The sequence below is a fragment of the Desmodus rotundus genome, chromosome 6 (assembly GCF_022682495.2).
Source record: "Desmodus rotundus isolate HL8 chromosome 6, HLdesRot8A.1, whole genome shotgun sequence".
In the NCBI taxonomy this organism is placed as follows: domain Eukaryota; kingdom Metazoa; phylum Chordata; class Mammalia; order Chiroptera; family Phyllostomidae; genus Desmodus; species Desmodus rotundus.
Genome location: NC_071392.1, coordinates 104,007,710 through 104,025,952, shown reverse-complemented (window position 1 = coordinate 104,025,952; position 18,243 = coordinate 104,007,710). Strand labels below are relative to the sequence as shown.

At 49.2% G+C, this 18,243-nt stretch overlaps 1 protein-coding gene across 3 annotated transcripts in view; it reads right to left on the bottom strand.

The window, feature by feature from the left end:
- The window catches only part of SLC13A3 (solute carrier family 13 member 3), a 57,283-nt gene that overhangs the window by 7,709 nt on the left and 31,331 nt on the right, over positions 1-18,243 (bottom strand). For all 3 annotated transcript variants that reach the window (XM_045194914.2, XM_045194915.2, XM_024559504.3), the window contains 5 exons: positions 16,030-16,155; positions 14,247-14,342; positions 13,145-13,249; positions 8,648-8,745; positions 5,523-5,635 (listed from right to left, as the gene is read on the bottom strand). In XM_045194914.2, coding sequence (XP_045050849.2) covers positions 5,523-5,635; positions 8,648-8,745; positions 13,145-13,249; positions 14,247-14,342; positions 16,030-16,155 — 538 coding nt within the window. The remainder of the gene's footprint in view (positions 1-5,522; positions 5,636-8,647; positions 8,746-13,144; positions 13,250-14,246; positions 14,343-16,029; positions 16,156-18,243) is intronic.

Genomic DNA, 18,243 nt, shown 5'->3' with positions numbered 1-18,243 from the left:
TGTACATTTATTTTATGATTAATGGAAAATGTACAGCTTATCCAGAACTTAAAATTTCATAATGGCTTCTAGAACACAGCATACTGCTTTTAATGAATAAACTAACACACTTGTTCCTACAATCTGACTTTAAAATTACTTTCAATGAACGAACATGCTTAAAGATATTTTTCCCTAGAGGAGACCTTGTAAAATTATGGTGTTTCTTCTACATCTGCACTGTTTGTCTGAGAGCCTAGAAACTATGGTGCATGGCCAAGTCAGGACCCCAGCCCCTTCCCTGGCCCAGGGAAACGTTCAAGGGGAAAACGAGGCCACTGGTTTTTCCCCGAGGCCACAACTCTGGCAAAGGGACGGAGAGCAGTGTGTGCAGTTAAATGGAGACAGGCTGGAGAGAGGGAATGTTAATGACTTGTATGAATGAGAAGCCAAGAACTTCCCCATAGCCAGACCTCTGGGTGACAGGCTTCCAGCCACTGACCAGCGGCCACTCAGGCCCTTGGCTCAGTTTCCACAGCCAGAGTGAGGTCTGGCAGCTTCATGAGAGCGGAGAACCCCCAAGTGCCTGGGTTTCTCTTGGGGGCTCCAGAGGGCTTCGCCTGCCACTCCCATGCCCTTAGGAATCAGAAGGTCTGTTTCTTTGGAAATACACAGCCCCACCATGTGCTAGGAACTCTAGGATCAGCAACAGGCATGGTCAGAGGCAGCATGGCCATGGGGTGAGGAGAAAGGGCTCTGGAGTCAGACTAAGTGGGCTCTCCACCTTCATCCCTTCTGGCTGTGATGTCTTGGTCAAGTAGCTTAACCTCTCTGTGCCTCACTTTCCTTATCTGTACGTGGGAATATCTTAGTACCTGTCTCAGACAGTTATTATTGGGAGAAAAGGAGCTAATCTATAGAGCATTTTAGTAAAGTGCTTGGGCACCTGGTGTGTGCCCAGTGCATGTCAGTTGTCATTAGTAGCATCAAGTGGTGACATGCCAGAGGGGTCAGAACCCTCAGAAATCACCCAGTGCCGTGGCTGTGAAATTGTGTTCCTTATGACCCTCGAGGATGCCAAGAGGTGCCTGAGGTCACGTCACAGGATAGGAGGGAGCTGAGCTGGCAAGACAGTGCTCTCCTCCTCTCCCTCCCCCTTTTCCACTTCAACCAAGTCCTTTTCTAGATCTCTTTGATAATGGTAGGATCGCTTCTTACCAGGAGGGTGTTACAGTACGAGTTAAAAGTTTGAACTTGAACTCTCAATAGAGAACACCCTTGAATATCCCTTGCAAGACTCATAAAACACAGTAGGCTCTGCTGTGCGTGTACAACTCTGTATCCTAATTCTTCGGTAGAGAGCCCGTGAATTTGATTAAAGGAAAGAAAAGAGAAGGCTGCATATGTGAGGTGAGCATTCAAACCAGGGCACTGCCTGCAAGCTGAGTGATCTCGGGCAAATTAATGAGCATCTCTGTTCCTTGATTTCTCCGAGGGCTCATGGTAAGGATTAAATGAGTACTTGTAAAAACAGTTCCTGTACTGAACATGATTTATTGTTATTTATTTAATTGAACGATCACATAAACTGGGCACTCTTATAGGTATTTTGCTACTATTAACCTATCTAATTTTCATGGCAACCCCATGAGGTAAGTACTAGAATTCTCTGCATTTTATGGTTAAAGAAATTGGGGCACCAAGAAGTGGTGATTTGCCCAAGTAAGTGAGATGCCCTATAATTGGAACTTTGAGCTCACAGTCTGGGTCTTAATCATTTCATTAGGCTAGTTTTCCAATTAAAATAATAATAATTATAGCAACAACAATAAAACTCAGGTCTCCGGCAGGAAATAAGGGGTTGGAAGAAGACGCGCTTCTACTTGCTCTGCTCTGATTTGACACCGACCTTCAGTGACCTCAACATATTTGTAGACCGGTTTGCTGTGGTGGGGATTAAGTGAGATGTACGTGACGGTGCCAGAACAAGGTCGGCTTTTCATCCATGAGATGGTAAAATTATAATAATAACGAGAGTAGTGAGGGTGAGAAGACCCCGATTTCCACACCGGGTATGTACCAGCCCTCTGCTGGGCACTATCCACACCCCCATCATGTCACCGGCCCTCAAACACAGCCCATCTTACAGGGCATGTGCACAAATATTGTTTATTCAGAAGGCACGGGACATGGCGGGTAAGACAGATAGGATTCTTGCCCCCATAGAGCTTGCATTCCAGTAAGAGAGACACCAGTAACCAGACCATGAACAGGGCCACGTGAGGGGTAGATAGAGTGTGAGCAGAGCGATAATTGGAGAGTGACTGTGTAGGTGGGGAGGCTAGTTTACGTGTGTTGGCTGGGAGGTCCCTTCTGTGTCGCTGACCTCAGAGCTGAGAGGCAAGGGCAGAGAGAAAGCAACTCCAAGGTACTGGGGAGCGGGCGACTCGCGCGGCCGAGGAACGCTAAGGGGCCGTGGGACTGCAGTGGAGGCGCGGAGAGGAGAGACACAGGGGCTGACGGGGTCTGTGTGGGGGCCAGTGGGAGCTTTCAGGCCGTTGTGAGTCAGGAGAAAACTGGGGAGAACGTGAAGGGGATGTCAGCGAGTTGCCTGAGCTCAGAGTAAGCCCTGGGATCTGATTCCAGCCCTGTGGAACCAGCACGTGGGAGTCCGCACATCCAGACTCACTCCGGCCTCAGCCGAGGACCCCTAAGCCACAGGAGGCCGCTGAGGCCTGGCAAGGGCACCAGGCAGAGGCTAGGAAGCAGGATGGGCCAAGAGCATTCTGGTCTCTCCAGGACAGGCTGCGCTGCCTGGGGAGGGGCCGACACCAGCAGGGCCTGGGGGAAGGCAGCAGCTGCCACACAAAGCTCCCCTTGAACAGAAATCCCAGCCTGCTCTTGGGGCTGGGCCAGGAGCCAGACTAGCCTCCCAGCATGCTCAGGGGCCCTGCAGCCCAGCCTCCACTGAGAGGCAGGCTTTGCCCACCACGCTCGGAGCTCAGAGAAGTCTCTGGGGTGTGGGGTCACCCCTCCGCCTCCTGCCTCAGGGCCAGGCTAGGTGCATCTCCGCAAACAGCGCCATTTCCACAGAGTCGCTGGGGGCAAAGACCACTGTGTCATCCTTGACCCTGAATTCCCTCCTTCCCCAATATCCAGCCAAAATAACCAGCTCTGCAGTCCATGTTCTAAGTTCTCCACACGTATCAACACATTTAATAATTATAACAACGCTATGAGATGGGATGCATTAGTATTCCTATTTTGCAGATGAGCAAACTGAGGCGCACAGCTCCGAGGTGACTCTAACCCAGTGGCTTGGTTCCACACCCATGCTTTCTACCTTTGCTCTTCAGGGTCCTCTTAAGACCTGGAAAACATGTCACTTCCTCTGGGAAGCCCTCTTTAATACGTCTCCAGCAGGAGGCAGTTGTCAGAAGAATCAGACAGACACCTGTTCAAATCCCAGCTCTGCTACCTATGCGCTGTGTTACCTAGAACCAGTCACTTAATCTCTCTGGTCTTTGGGATTCTTAAAATGGAGACACCAGGAGTACTTTTGCTCATCCATCCTTTGGCTTGTCTTGACACTGTGCTATTTATTGAAAAAAATGAATAAAATAAAAATATAGCTCACGAGAGAGTAGCTGTGTGGGAACCTACGTGTGGCACCCTGACCGCCCTTCTTGAAGGCGCCCTGCCCCAGCACAGGGAGAGCGGGCAGCAGTCGGCCTTCACTGTCAGCCCCAGACTCCAGGGTGGCCTTGCCCCAGGTTGCACCTGCTCCTGGGGAGGCTCGAGTCCACGGATGAAGGAGGGATGTGGGATAGAAAGGCCTGGTCATCTTCGACCACCTGGGATGTCTCTGAGAGGCTATCTCAGCTTGCCTCTCTCTGGGGGTTTGGATGAAGGCTTTGTGGGGGTCTGCCTCACCCCCACCACAGGAGATGACCTCACGGTCACCAAAAAACCTAATAAACCCCCTGCTTGCTTCTCCATCTCGGAGTCTGCTTCCCGGAAGCAAAGCCTGCAGGAGCCACGGTATGAGGAGCACAGGCACGTCTCAGCACTCCCTGTGCGCTGGGACTGCATCAGCATCATCCTCTTTCATCGCTTCCAACCACCCCGGACAGAGAGAACTCCGAGCCAATTCACAGGTGAGAAAACTGGTGCCCAGAGAAGTTAAGGAACTTGCCCGAAGTGCCCCAGCGAGCAGTGATAGAGCTCAAATTCGAATCCAGGTCCTCGGATCCCCAAGCCCAGGCTTCTGACTGGTATAGACCTCCATAGGTACCTTGCACTGTAACACTACTTGAACCTGAAAGTTTAAATTGAATTTAAAAAGAGAGCAATCTGAGAAGTAGACGCAGGTGTCCTTCACCTTAATGTTAGATCGCTCTTTCCCTGGTTGGGTTTTGAATGCGTGGGCTCACACGGAGCACTGTTGGGGCGGTGGGGCCCAGCATCGTCAGCTGTGGTTGTGACCCCGGCCCATCTCCTGCCTGCACAGATGTAGGCAAGCTGCTGAGCCCCAGGGTGCCTCCGGTCCTCATCTTTCAAGCGGGGTAGCACCAGCATATGCTTCAGTGATGTTTATGAAGACTGACACGGTCAGAATCAGCAAAGGGCTTCGAGCGGTGCCTGGCACTTGGGAAGCTCTTGAGACCGACCGAGCCATTGGGAGTCTGGACTCTGAAATTCCGTTGGCAAGAGTTCGAACCCCAGCTCCTAGCAGAGTGTGATTTTATGATCTTAAGAGGGTTGCTTAATTTTTCCGTGCCTCAGTTTTCCTACCTGTAAGTGGGAGGTTAAGACATTACGGGGACCCTCGGGGCCGCGTGAGGCTCAGTGAGATGACACAGTGTGCCACGCACCGGCACTGCGGCTGCCCTTCTGAGCAGGGCCGACGACCCTGAGAGCGAGCGTCTTCTGAAATCCCGCACCCCTGGGGCCTCTCTCGCCTCCCTCTAGTCCTGGCCCTGCGTCTGAGCCCACAGAGCCCTCTAGAATAACATCAATAATTAATTAATAGTAAAAATATCTAACACTTATATCATAGTGGCTAAGAGCACACACTCTAGAGCCAAATTACCTGAGTCCAATCCCGAGTACAGAGCTGTGTGACCTTGGGCAAGTTACTTTACCTCTCTGTGCCTTTGTTACCTAATCTACAGAAAGGGGATAATGATGGCATGGACCGCCTAGGCTCGCTGGGAAAGTTTAAGTCCATTACTGTGTGTAAAGCATGTGGGACGGGCGAGCACAATACGGTGGGGCTGTTCCTCTGTGCTCAGAGAACGCTGAGTCAGTCGTGATGGTATTGGTACCAGTAATAGTATTACATTCATCGTGCGCCCTTGAGGGTCCAATCATACCTTATCCCCGTCCTCCTTTGCAGCACCTGGCACTGAGGTGGGAACTATGATTATTCCAACTGGCAAATGAGGTGGCGTCTGCTGGGCCCATAGCGTCACTGGCGCTTATGCTGAGCCTGCAGCTGAGCCCACACCTCCCCGGGCCTGCAGCCCACCTGCTGTTCTTACCTCACAGCCTTTGGCCATGGCGAAGCCCCCTCCCAGGAGAAGGATGATGTTCCAGGGGATGGTGTCCTGGGCCTTCTTCCACGTCAGCAGGGGCTCTGTCTCTGCGTTGGAAGCTGGGCAGAGAGAAGACACTCACTCTGAGGAGCGGATCCCAGTCCCTGCAGCCCTGTCTTTGTGGGGACGCTTAGAGTCCTCCAGGAAGCCACAGCCTGTCCCCAGCGTCTGACTCTGGAGCGGTAGGGAGAAAACCCACAGCAACATGGTGGGGCGTGTGCTCTACTCAGAATGAAACCGTTTTCACGGCTCCCTGCGTCTTGAGAATCTCCTGGGACCCAGCACTCCACACGCAGGACCCCCTCGAAGTCTCTCAGCAGCCCTCCTGCATAAGTGTTACTTTCATCTTCACACAGAACAAAGGGCTCTCTTTGGCACTGAATGTATAGACAGGAAAGAAAGAGTAAGGGCATTCCGGAGAAAGAAACTACAGGAAGCGTCGGCCCGCGGAATTATGGGGTGATTTCTAGGTTTTCCAGGACAGCAGTGCGGGCCGTGGTTAGAGTTGGGGCAGCACACTTCTCTACAGAAGGTTAGGGAGTGGACCCTTCAGGCTTTGCGGCCTCTGTTGCGACTAGGCTGCCATGGGGGCATGAAGCAGCCCTGGACAAAACAGATGTGGACGGGCATCTCACGAAATCCTACTTCCCACTGGGTCTTCCCGCTTCCTATTAGCCCCTGGGGCTATTCTCTTGTAAGACAGAAACTGTTCTCTGTTTCAAAACGTGAAAGGAACGATGAACAGGGAGGGCCGTGTTCCCTGAGACAGACTGTCCTGCACCCAGTCTGCTGCCTACGTGAGTGTCTCTTCCCTGTCGGTATTTGACTTGACTTTGCCACCTCCCTCCGGCAGAACTAGGAAGGCCAGAGGTTTGGCGTGTCTAAGGGACCTGCTGGTTTCTAAGTGGGAAAGCAAGGCCCAGAGAATATAGGGACTCGCTCAAGGTCACCTAGCAAATAGTAGCAGAGCTGGGGTAGCAGACAACCAGGGCAGGCTGCCCCAGCCGAGAGGAAGCTCTGGGCCTGTGAGCCCACCCCCAGGTGGCAGAACCATGGATGGAACCTGACCCAGAGCAGCCAGGCCACAGCCTGGTCAGGAAGCCATGAGGCTAGGAGGCAGGCAGGTGGGGGAAAATCTATAAGAAAAAGAAGTACTGATTCATGTTAGAACATGGCTCAACCTTAAAAACATGTTCATTGAAAGGAGCCAGTCACAAAGGATCATGTATATAACTGTGGTTACACGTATTAAAAAATGATCTAGAATAGGGAAAGCTATAAAGAAAGCAGGCTGGTGGTTGTCTAGGGCTTGGGCGGAGGGCCATGAGTGACTGCTAATGAACCAATGTTTCTTCATGGGGTGATGAAAATACTCTAAAATTGGTGGTGTTTGTGACTGTACAACTCTGTGAATATACTGAAAACCATTGAATGGGCGATTTGTACGGTATGTAAATTATGTCTCCATACAGCTGTAACCAACATAGAAAAAGAGTACGCCAGACCAACCAGATTCTTCCTCACAGAGTGGGATGTAGAGAGATAGCTGGGCACAAAGAAGTGATGATAGAAGGTGAAAGAAGAGACAGAGAGGTTGCCTGACACAGGAGGGGCATCAGCGGCTACGGTTCCCTGGGGACACAGAAACATGAGGAAGTAGACACTGTCAGGAAGTGGAAACTGTGAGGAAGCAGAAATGGTGAGGAAATGAGTACTGGGAGGCTCCAAGGGAGCAGACAGACTCAAAGGCGCGTGCACTGTAGGACCAGAAGCTATGAGGGAACAGGCCCTGAGGGGACAGGAAGCAGCAGAGGCAGGGGAAGTGAGTGGGCGCTGGCAGGGAGGAGACGCTACAAGGAAACAGAAGTGATAAAAAAGCAAGAACTATAATGAAACAGGCGCTGGAAAGACACAAAAGCCAAGAAACAGGAGAAACTATGAAGAGACCAAGAAAGGACACGTGGAGCGGAAGGTGAGCAGAGCAGTCTGAGAATGAGACGGAGACACAGAGATGGCGGGACCCCGGCCACCCCGCTCAGCTTCGCAGAGCCCAAAGCCCACGCCTGGGCTCCTCGGACCTGGTGCTGGCCTCCTCGAGGGGTGCCCCAGCAAGTGCTGGCGGGACCCGTCAAACCCTCTCTGGCCTGATCCATCCACTGTACTCCCCGCACTGCAACCCCCATCCTCCCTCCACAACTGAAACTCTTTTTGAATACTCCATTTTCTTCAGCAACAGAAAGTACTTAGGTAGTTTCTTAGTGCCTCACTCCTGCCCAGAGCTCAGCATGTCCCCCGGGATGGACAGAGATGGGCATCCCCCAGATGCACAGAGATGGGCCAGGCACGCAGGTGGCAGGTGCGGGCGCCTTCTCTTGGCAGACACCTGCTGGAAATGCAGGGGGGTCCCGTGATGGTGCTCTGGAGGCCAAGGCCAGCCCATGGGCAATTTGGTTCAGAGGGCTCAGCGATTGCTTGAAGCTGAATTTGAATGCTTTTTGGCACTTTTGCCTCACTCCCCACCACTTCCTATTCATTGAAACCCAGCCTGAGGTTTTCATGTCTGGCCCCTTAGGCAACTGAGTTGCAAGGCGAAGGGTGGCAAAGTCTTTGTGAACAGGACCAGAAAGTAAATATTTTGGGCTCTGCGGGCCAGGAGGCAACATCGAGGCCATGGCGTGGGCGTTTACACGACTAGAGAATATATCAGCTCACAAGGTTCTTGCGGAAGGCATTAGCAAGTGGACCCTGAAATTTGAATTTCGTGTCATGTCTGTGCGTCAAGCATATTTTTCTCCTGATTTTTTTCAACCATTTAAAAATGTGAAAGCCATTCTGAGCTCATGGGCTGTACGGAAACAGGCAGCCAGCTGCATTTGGCCCGCGGGCGGTAGTGGGTAACCCTGCCCTGGGCAGTCACCTCTGGCAGGCCTACTCGCCCAGACGAGGTAACTGCTCAGACAGGGGAACAGGGAAGACGCAGGGGGCAGGTCCCAGGCGTGGGCCCCGCCTCCAGGCCACACTGCTCACAGAGCTCACTGAGTCCCCCGATGCCCCAGCCCTGACCCCCTTACCTTTCAAGTCAAACCACCACTTGAGAGAGGGCCTTTGGGACGGGAAGAAGAACAAGATGGTGACGACGGCCATGCCGGTGACAGCATCAGACGTAAACCTATAAGGACAGACAAGGCCCCCAAAGCACGTGACCCCGGGCAGCTCCACAGGGCAAGTGTGGGATATGTACAGGTGAGCGTCTGTGGGAGGGAGTTAGGGCCGCTGTGACCAGGCCTTGCCAGACGCCTCTGGATTCTGTCCTGCACCGAACTCCGCACAGATGCAACCGCCTGTGAGGGCAAAAGCCCTTCATCCACGGCTCCCTGGGGCTTTTAGAGTCTGCTTGAGCCAAACAAATACTTTTCTTCCCAATCTAAGAACCCTAGGTAAGGGGACATGACCACAGAGGAAAGAATCTGAGAGCCATAGAATCGTGGGGCCCATGGATCACCATAACCGGGGCTCCTGTAACAGCCCTGTGTTTGTTCAGCTTCTCTTTGCATTCCTCCTGAGACGGGCAGCTTACTACACGGATATAGAACTCATTCCCATCAGCAGAGCCCAGATGGAGCCAGCCTCTTAGCCCCTCAAAGCCTAACTACCACCTTTCAGGATCCACGAGGCGCCCTGTGGGGATTCAAGCTCACAAAGCCTGGGGCAGTCTTCTTCTGTTTGAGGGGAGGGATCCATGGCTCAGAGAGCAGAAGTAACTTGCTCAAGGCCAGATCGTGGTCCAGGGAGGAGATCGGCATTGAAACCAGAGTTCTCCAGCTCCAAGTTCAATGAAGCTCAGAGCTAACTGCTAACAAAAGCTTTTCTAGCCCACGCATTTGGGAAGAAGATTATTATTCAAATTGCCAAGAAACTGGAAAAGATAGTCAATATCCCTATATCGGAAGAATATACATCGAAACACTAATGGAGCGCCATTCCGTTTTTACCTCTGTGAACAGACAGCCACACTGAAAAGGGCGGTGACACCGAGTGAGGCCGTGGCAAACGGGGCGGGGGGGGGGGGAATAAACATTTGACCTTCTAGACGGCAGCGGGCAACGTGTCCACACTTCCCGCGTGAGTACCCTTGATCCAGTGATTGTACTTCTAGGAATTTATCCTCAGGAAATAACGGGACTCTTGGACACAAACTACACACAGGGATGTTCATTATTGACGAGAGTAAAAAAAAAAGAAGATGTTTAAAGAAATTGTGTTTAATAGTATACATGTAAAGAATACCCTGCATCTGTCTCTTTAAATAGATAAGATAGTATCTACCTTTAGGTATTGACATAGACATGCAACCAAGAAACCTTGTATTTAAAAAAAGTTTTTATTTGCAGTACTGGACACAGTCCAAACGGAAAATTGATCAAATAAATGAAAACACTCCTATTCTATAGAATACTAGGCGGTGTTTAAAAAGAATGAAATAGCCAGTTGTCCACAGCCATGTTACTATATTTTCCAATTTTTGTCACATGTCTGTTTGTATGTGTGAGTATGTGCGTGTGTACCTGACACATTGCACACCAAGCTTTCATCGTGAATGTCGTCGGGGAGTGGGGCGGAGGGGAGCTGAAAGGCAACTAAATTTTACTTCTTCAGTTCAGCATTGTTGAAATTTTTTATCAGGAAACAAAACAGAATAAAGCAGATCATAGTATGTTCACTGTAGTCATATTTCTGTCAAAAAAAAATCTTGTGTTTGGATAAGTTTCTTTTTAGGTAGTTTGTGTCCGCTTTTAAAATTAGTTTTACTGAAATCTATAATTAGCATGGAATAAAACGCACTCATTTAAAGAATGTAGTTAAGTGAGTTTTAACTAATGTGGTCTTGTAATAACCAATACAATCGAGGCGCAGGAGAGTGCCCGGATAGGTGATTTTTAAAATCAGACGGCACGTACATCGGATCTGGAGGTGGAGGTTCTGGGTGATCTTTACTTTCTTTGTGTTGTTGGAACACTTATAACTCCCATTTTTCAGCTAAAAAAGAAATAACTAAGTTCCTACATTTGGGAAAAATAGAAGAACGGTAATCAGAGCCACTACTCTCGGTTCTGCGAAACTATAGTTTTTCTTCCTCGTAACAACCTTCATGAGATCAGAACTGGTATCACCCATGTTAGCTGAGGGGAGGCTGAGGCCCCACGGTGAAGGTCGGAGAGCTGCTCCCTCCAGCGTGGGAGCCAGCAGCCATGCCCGGTTCGTGGGTGCTTGAAATGTGGCAAGACCAAATTGAAATGTGTGGCCGTATAAAATTCCCTTCCACGCACGCCAGATTTGGGAGATTTAGTATGAGAAAAGTAAATCTCTCAAGAATATTTTTATATGGATTACATGTTGAAATAATACACTGGGTTATAAAGAAATAGATTGCCACAATTATTTTCATCTCTTTTGACTTTTAAATATGGCTATTAAAACATTTTAAATGACGTATGTGGCTCACATTGTACTTCTGTTGGACGGTGCTGCTGGATAGCATCAGATCTCACCAAATCCAGAGGACACATCTGCCATCTAATCGTGTTCTAACTCATGCCAGAATTTGACACAGTTGCCTGCTCACTTTCTCTTAAAACCCTCGCTCGCTTGGCCTTTGCCAGTCCGTGGCTCCAGGTTTTGCGCCCACCTCACCGACTGTTTCTTCTCCGTTTCTCTAATGGGATTATTCTCTACCCAGCACCTAAATATTGGGGTTCCTCAAAGTCTGCTATACTCTCCTCTACACTCTTTCCCTAGCTGAGCCCATCAATACCTCTGGATTTAAATTCCAAAATTATATGATGACTCCCAGATTTATATCTGCAACCCGACACCCCTGAGCTCCAGGCTTGCGTATCCAAACGCCCCTTGCCGCATCTGAGAGACGTATTAGACTGGCTAAGTCTAAACCAAGTGCAAAATAGAATTGTTGATACGGCATGCCCAATCTCTTAAAGAATGTCCTTCTCCAACTAAGCCCCACCAGTGTGGGGACTTCTTTCCCGCAGGCCCCCAAATCCAACCACAGCAAGGCCTGTCATTTCTAACTTTGAAATGTATCTTGACTGTTCTGTCCCCATTGCTACCACTTGCATTCGAGTCACTGAAGCCATCACCTAGACTGGCATCAGTAAACTTCTATAAAGGGCCACACAATAAATACTTCGGGTTTTGCAGGCCGTGGAGTCTCTGTCACGACGCCATAGCACGGGAGCAGCCAGAGCGAGTACAGGAATGAGTGGGTGTGGCTGTGGGCCCACAGAACTGTGTTTGGGGACACTGACATTTGAATTTCACTCCACTTTCACGCACCACTCATCAAGCCTAATAGGTACAGCTGTTCATGTGGAAAAGAATGCAATAATTAATAAGTACTAATATAAGAATAAGTTCTTGTGTTTTGTGTATTCGCAACTCTAAACCTACTTTCTCTCCACCCAGGACTGTCTTTTGATTTTCTCTAGCCATTTAAAAAGGTAAAAACCACTCAAACACAAGGGGTGGGCCAGATGTGGCCCATGAGCCTTAGTTTTCCTTAGAAGACAGGGGTCGTCGAGGTGGTGCCATAGCTCCTAACTGCTCCGTCCACCTATATTTTTGCCCCCACTGCCCATTCCCTAGTAAATACAATTAATGTTTTATGGAGTTCTTCCTCTGAGCAATTCTGATCACGTGACATGCACTAACTCATTTATGCTCTGAATAATCCGATGAGAATTATACTATCACAGAACCATTTTCCAGATGAGGACACTGAGGCACACATTGGTTAAGTAACTTAAAACCCTCCAATAGTTTCTATTGCTCTCATTCAAAAAGACCAAAATGCTTAACATGGCCAACAAGACCCCCACAGTCTGGCTCCCGCCTTCCCTTCCAGCCACATCTTGCCCACTCTCCTCCCTTCCCACCAGGCCTCGGTCACACAAGGCTCCTGTTGGTTCTTCACATGTCCTAAGCTGGTCCCTCCCTTGGGCTCTCAGTGGGCATGCCCAGGGTGTCTCCATTTTTGCCTCTACTCTTCCTAGCCTTTGGTTGTCCCCAGAACTCTCCAAAGTCAAGGCCCTTGCTCCGCTCTTTCATCACTCTCTCTTTCTTCCATTGCACTCGTTACAATAAGTTATTTTGCTGCCTAACTACTTGTTTCGGTCTGTGAACCCAATGCCTAGCATAATGCTTAGCACATATTAAGCTCTCGATAAATGTTGATTGAGTGAATGCATGAATGAATGAACGAATGAATGAATGACATGCTCAGGGCCACATAATTTGTAAGTGGCAGGGCTGCCCCTGGAACCCAGCTTTGTCTGATTTCAAAGCCAAAGCTCTCAATACATGAGAACCCAAATGTCTTATCATCCAAACCTAAACTCTTCCAAGAGCAAAAGAAGGAGCTGCTGATAATCACCAGGGTCAAGGGGTATGAGCCTATCCCAGGTCACTCCTGCTTCAATGCCTCTCCCGCTGCATGTGGCCCATCCCAGAATCTTCCCTGTTGGACTCTGTTCCCTGGGTCCCCAGAGGCTCACCCAGCAGGGAAGAGACTGGCCCAGCCAGGGATGAACTTCGGGTCCCGGAAGAAGAGTAGAATGGCGAACATGCAGAAAAGGATGAAAACGGCCTGTTCAGCAAACCTGTGGCACAAATACGCAGGCACATGGTGACCGTGGGCTCCAGCAGACCGTAGGGCGAGAAGGCCTTGGGCAGGTGCCCGTGGTGTGACTGGGCCCAGACCCTGGCTCTGAGAAGCTGAAGGGAGTAATTCACCCCTCAGGAAGCCTCCAGAGGGGAGGGGTGTCTTGTGACATGAGCGGTTCCTGCCTAGGCCTGCCACACTCAGCCAGGGTCCTTCCTAAGCATTAAGTACCTCCTGTCCCCAAACTATTTGTATCATTTCTACTGGGAATTTCCCACAGTCCTAAGGAGAATCCAGAGACAGAGAGAAAGAGTGAAACAGAGACAGGGTCAGAGAAGCAGAGAGACAGGAAACAGACAGAGGCAGGCAAAGACAGAGGAAGAGCTACACACAGAGGCAGGCAGATAAACATAAACATAGAGTGAGACGAGCACAGAGGGACAGACGTGAAGAGAGAGGTACACAGAGGTGGAAAGAGAGAAGCCTCAAATGGTGGGGTAAATATCTACCCAATGTGCCCATTTCAGAGATTGGGGAACAGAGCCCAGAGAGGGTTAGTGCCTTGCCCAAGTCACACAGGAAGTTAGTGGCAGAGTCAGCCCTTGGGGGCAAGCCTGCGGACTCCTAGTTATTTTTACCACACGAGACACATACATTAAACAAGGTCCTGGAAGTCACCTGAGGCAATGCCGAGTATCCCATATACCAGGAGGGAAAGGGTACATTTGGCAGGAGGGAGGCAGGTCCCCACCCCAAGTACACCCCAAGGGGCTTTCTGGTCCTCAGAGTATCTACCCCAGCACCAGAGCAAGAGGCTGACTGTTAAGCCACCTCCCTACCCTCCATCTCCAGGATCCTATCTCAGGCCACTGGTCCTGATATTCCCCTGGGACTCAGCCCCCAGGGACCCAGGGGTCAGAACAGGAGGACTGTATTGAAAATCTAATGCTCAGCTATCCCCCATCCCTCACCCTCAAGGACCGTGGGCCACGTACTTCATGGGCCCCAGATTCTGGAATTCCTGCTGAATCATAGCCCGAGCCCTATCTTCTGCACCAGCTCTGACCTCAGATTTCTTCTTCCTCCAGCCCCTGAAACAGAAAGTGGGGAAGTTAGGAGTGGCCACTGCAAAGGTGACTAACTTCTCCCCCGCCCACTACCACCTGGCCAGGACTCATTATCTCTGTTCCGCAGACTGCAGTGGCCTCTGCGTGGTCTCCCTCTGTCTTCCCTTTCTCACATCTGTTTTCCCCACCTGTAGCCTGGATGGTCTTTTAAAAATGTAAATCTGATCATACAACTCCCCGGGGCGGGGGCCTTCAGGAAATTAAACAAAAACATGAATGAACAGACAAATCAATGGAATAAAATAGAAAGTCCAGAAACACACCCAAACATAGTGGGGACTTAGTCTGGGATAAACCTGGTATCGCAGATTGGTGTGCAAAAGATGGGCTGTTCAGCCAATGGCATTAGACACGTGGACTGTGGAATCGAATGCAGAGTCCAGAAATAAGCCTGTACCTCTACAGTCTCTTGATTTTTGACAAGGATACCGAAACCATTCAATGGGGCAAGAACAGTCTTTCAACAAATGGAGCCAGGACAGCTGAGGGCCACATGCAAAGGAAGGAATGTGGGTCCCTACCTCACACCATGTACAAGATCTAACTCCGACTGGATCACAGACCTAAGTGTAAGAGCTGAACCCATACAACTCTTAGATGAAGACATAGGGGTAAAGTTTCATGGCCTGGGACTAGTCAACTGTTTCTTAGACATATTATATCAAAAGCTCAAGCAATCAAAGACAGATAAATTGGACTTCATCAGAATTAAAAACTTTTGTGTGTCAACAAATGGTGTTGGGACACCTGGCTGGTCACCTGGAACAGAAAATAAAATTGGATTCAAACCTCACACAGCACCCTAAGGATAAACGCCAAAGAGATTTTTTAAATGTAAAAAAGTTAAAATATCAAAAGAAAATATGTGATGACTTTTTTTATACCTCCTTTAATGGGAAGACCCTTTTAATTATAATGGAAAATTCAGAAGCTATATGAGAAAAGATTGATCAATTCATCTGCGTAAAATGTTCTCAAAAATTCTACATGAAAGAAAGTACTGAAGAAAAACTATTTGCAACTCATCTTGCAGAATAATCACTAATTTCTCAATATATAAAGAGTACTAGACATCAATAAGACCTACACCAACCGCCCAGCTGCAAATGTACAAAGAATATAAACACAGCTTAACAAGTTACAGAAAAGGAAATAACCAATGAGCCCCATGAATATATCCAAACTTTTCATATTGCCCCTCAACACTGAAAGTTGCTCAAAATTACTCTCAATAAAATAAATGCAGATTATTTTTCTCTGATCAGATTGGCAAAAATCCACTTTTCTATTTGGAAACAGACACTCTCATACGTGGCCAATGGTAGAATTAGTACAATTCTTATGGAGAATGACTTGACAATGTTTATTAAAATAAAAATGTGTTTTTATTAGTGTATTAGTATCGATGATGGGTGAATTAACTGACGGTCTGTGCACAGCAGGCTGGTCACACTACCCATAACCCTCACATCCCTGGGAACTGACGTCCACTCCAGTCACCGTGTGAGAAGGTAACATGAAGTTACAAGAACAATCCTCAGTCGACCTCGAAGACTGAGACTCACGGAGGCCACTCCCAGGTGAGAAGGAACCTGCGTCAAAGGCAGTTCAGCCTGGCTGAAAGCTCAAGTTAAACAGGAAGGGTAGGTACCTCAAGGTCATGCCCGCATACAGGAAGGCGATCCAGAGCCAACCCACCAGCAGGAACAGCACCATGAGTGGGAAGGCGAAAATGAACCAGGAGCCGAAATTCACCACATCGCACTTCGGGAAGAAACTGGAGGAAAGAGGGCGGTGAGAGCCAGCCAAGGTCAGCCACGGGGGGTTGGGGGGTCTGTACACACCCATAGAAAAACTAGGAGGAGTATGTTAAATATTAAGAGTGGGATGAAAAGTATTTCAAAATTTTAATTTTTTTCTGTATTTTCTGAGAGCTCTATAACATGCCTATCACATGCATAATCAGAATAAACTAATAAAATGTCTTTAGGGAGCAAAGCCCAAGGAGAACACTCAGGGCCACTGTTTCCCCGTATCCCCAGGCTCCCCGCTGCAGAATCAGAACCCCATGTCACTTAGCATTCTTTCTAAATCCCCTCCTCCCACACCAGAAGGTCCAAGCCTGTGCAATTAAATGTTGCATATTATTTGCATGCAATTTGCATGCAATTTACTCGAGATCCTTCATGTTTGATATTTTTACTCACAGCTCTGCATTTCCCCACCCCCCGATTTCTTTTAAAGTTGGGACAAAGTTCTGCTCATACCAGGGCGGGCAGACGGCCTGAAAACTTTCTGACAGCAACTGTCGCCTCACCCATCAACCCCACCCCCCAACTCAGGCCCTGCCTCTGAGGCTCCCAGACCCACATCCTTCCTGTCCAGCCCCTTCTGACTGAGGAGACCACAGGACCAGCGCAGACTGTCCCCGCATCTGAAACAGGGCCATCTTGGCTCCTGGGGTTTTAGTTGCTAACTAAACCCTGAGGCACAGCCAGACCTTGCTCAAAGAACAGAGGTGGAAAGACACCAAAGGTCGGGAGTGGGCTCAGATCAGTGGGAAAGGTACTGATGCCTGGCCTCCCTCCCACACCTCCCGAATCAGAATCGCTGCAACTGAGACCCAGGTGTACTTTTCCCTCTCTCCCGGTGACTCTGATAAGCACCCATTGGCTGAGAACCACCTGTTTCCACCATCACATCGTAAAAATCAAGGAATTTAAGAACCTGAGAACATAGCAGAGTTCTAAGGTTTTCACATCAGCTCAAGAGGCCAAACAGGAGTGTGCTTAATATTTCTCATGAAAGTGATTTCGATTACCCACGAGTGTAGTACTGATTCATGTACGCCAAGCCTGCTCTCCGCTAGATCTCCACCCTCCTAACAGGTGCTCGATTCTTTGGTTGAGTAGCAGGTAAAGAAATTGGCCAGCATGTGGGGCCATGTTGAGTATCAAAGACTTTTGACTGTTATTTGTTTGCCAAACGCTTACCTTTGCATTCATGTGGATTAAATAAACCTCTGCCAGTCTCCACGGCACAGGAATCTTAGAAACCCTGCCTCTCAGAATCCTAAAATCTGAAAATCTTAGAATCTTGAGATACAGGTATTTTAAAAATCTTTGAGCTAAGAGGCTTGGAAGGGTGGAATGGACGCATCGTGCTGTCCGAGAACTCTCTTATTCTCACGCCTGCCTCTGTGTATGGTTTCCGTGATCGGGATGCTTGTCCTTCTAGCAGGCCCCTCTCCACTGCTGGCCTGGGTACATGGTTGCAAAGCTCGCCACTGGATGGGACAGCCATGGACCAGCACCTCCATTCGGGGCACTTTTAAAATGGATTACCATATCATGGCACTCTTCTGCCCTCAGCTTTCCACTGACTCCCCACTGGGTCCTTAACAGTAAATGCCTTAGTCTGGCCCCTTCTTACCTCATCTCCTCCCACAATCCCCTTTTCCTTCTACACTCCTGCCTTGATGGTCTTTTTGCCATTCACTTTTGCATAGGCCATTCCCTCTGGAAGGCTCTTCCCTCCTATGTCCACACAGTTCACCCCCTCCCTTTTGCTCAAATGTCCCCTTATTAGAAAGGTCACACATTCATGACCAACCAATATAAAATACCACCCACTCCTGTCCCTCTACCCCCTTATCCTGCTTTGTTTTATTTTACAGCTTATCACACCGATATATCCCATATTTGTTTGCTTTTTCTTTTACTGCTTGTCTCCCCACCAGAATAGAAGTCCCTTAGGGCAGAGACTTTGCTGGGTTTTGTGTCTTGTGGGGTCCTGAGAGCCGGCCAATAGAAGGCACCCAAGACACAGCTTCCCTGGATGTTAAATGAAGGGGGCGGAGAGGAAG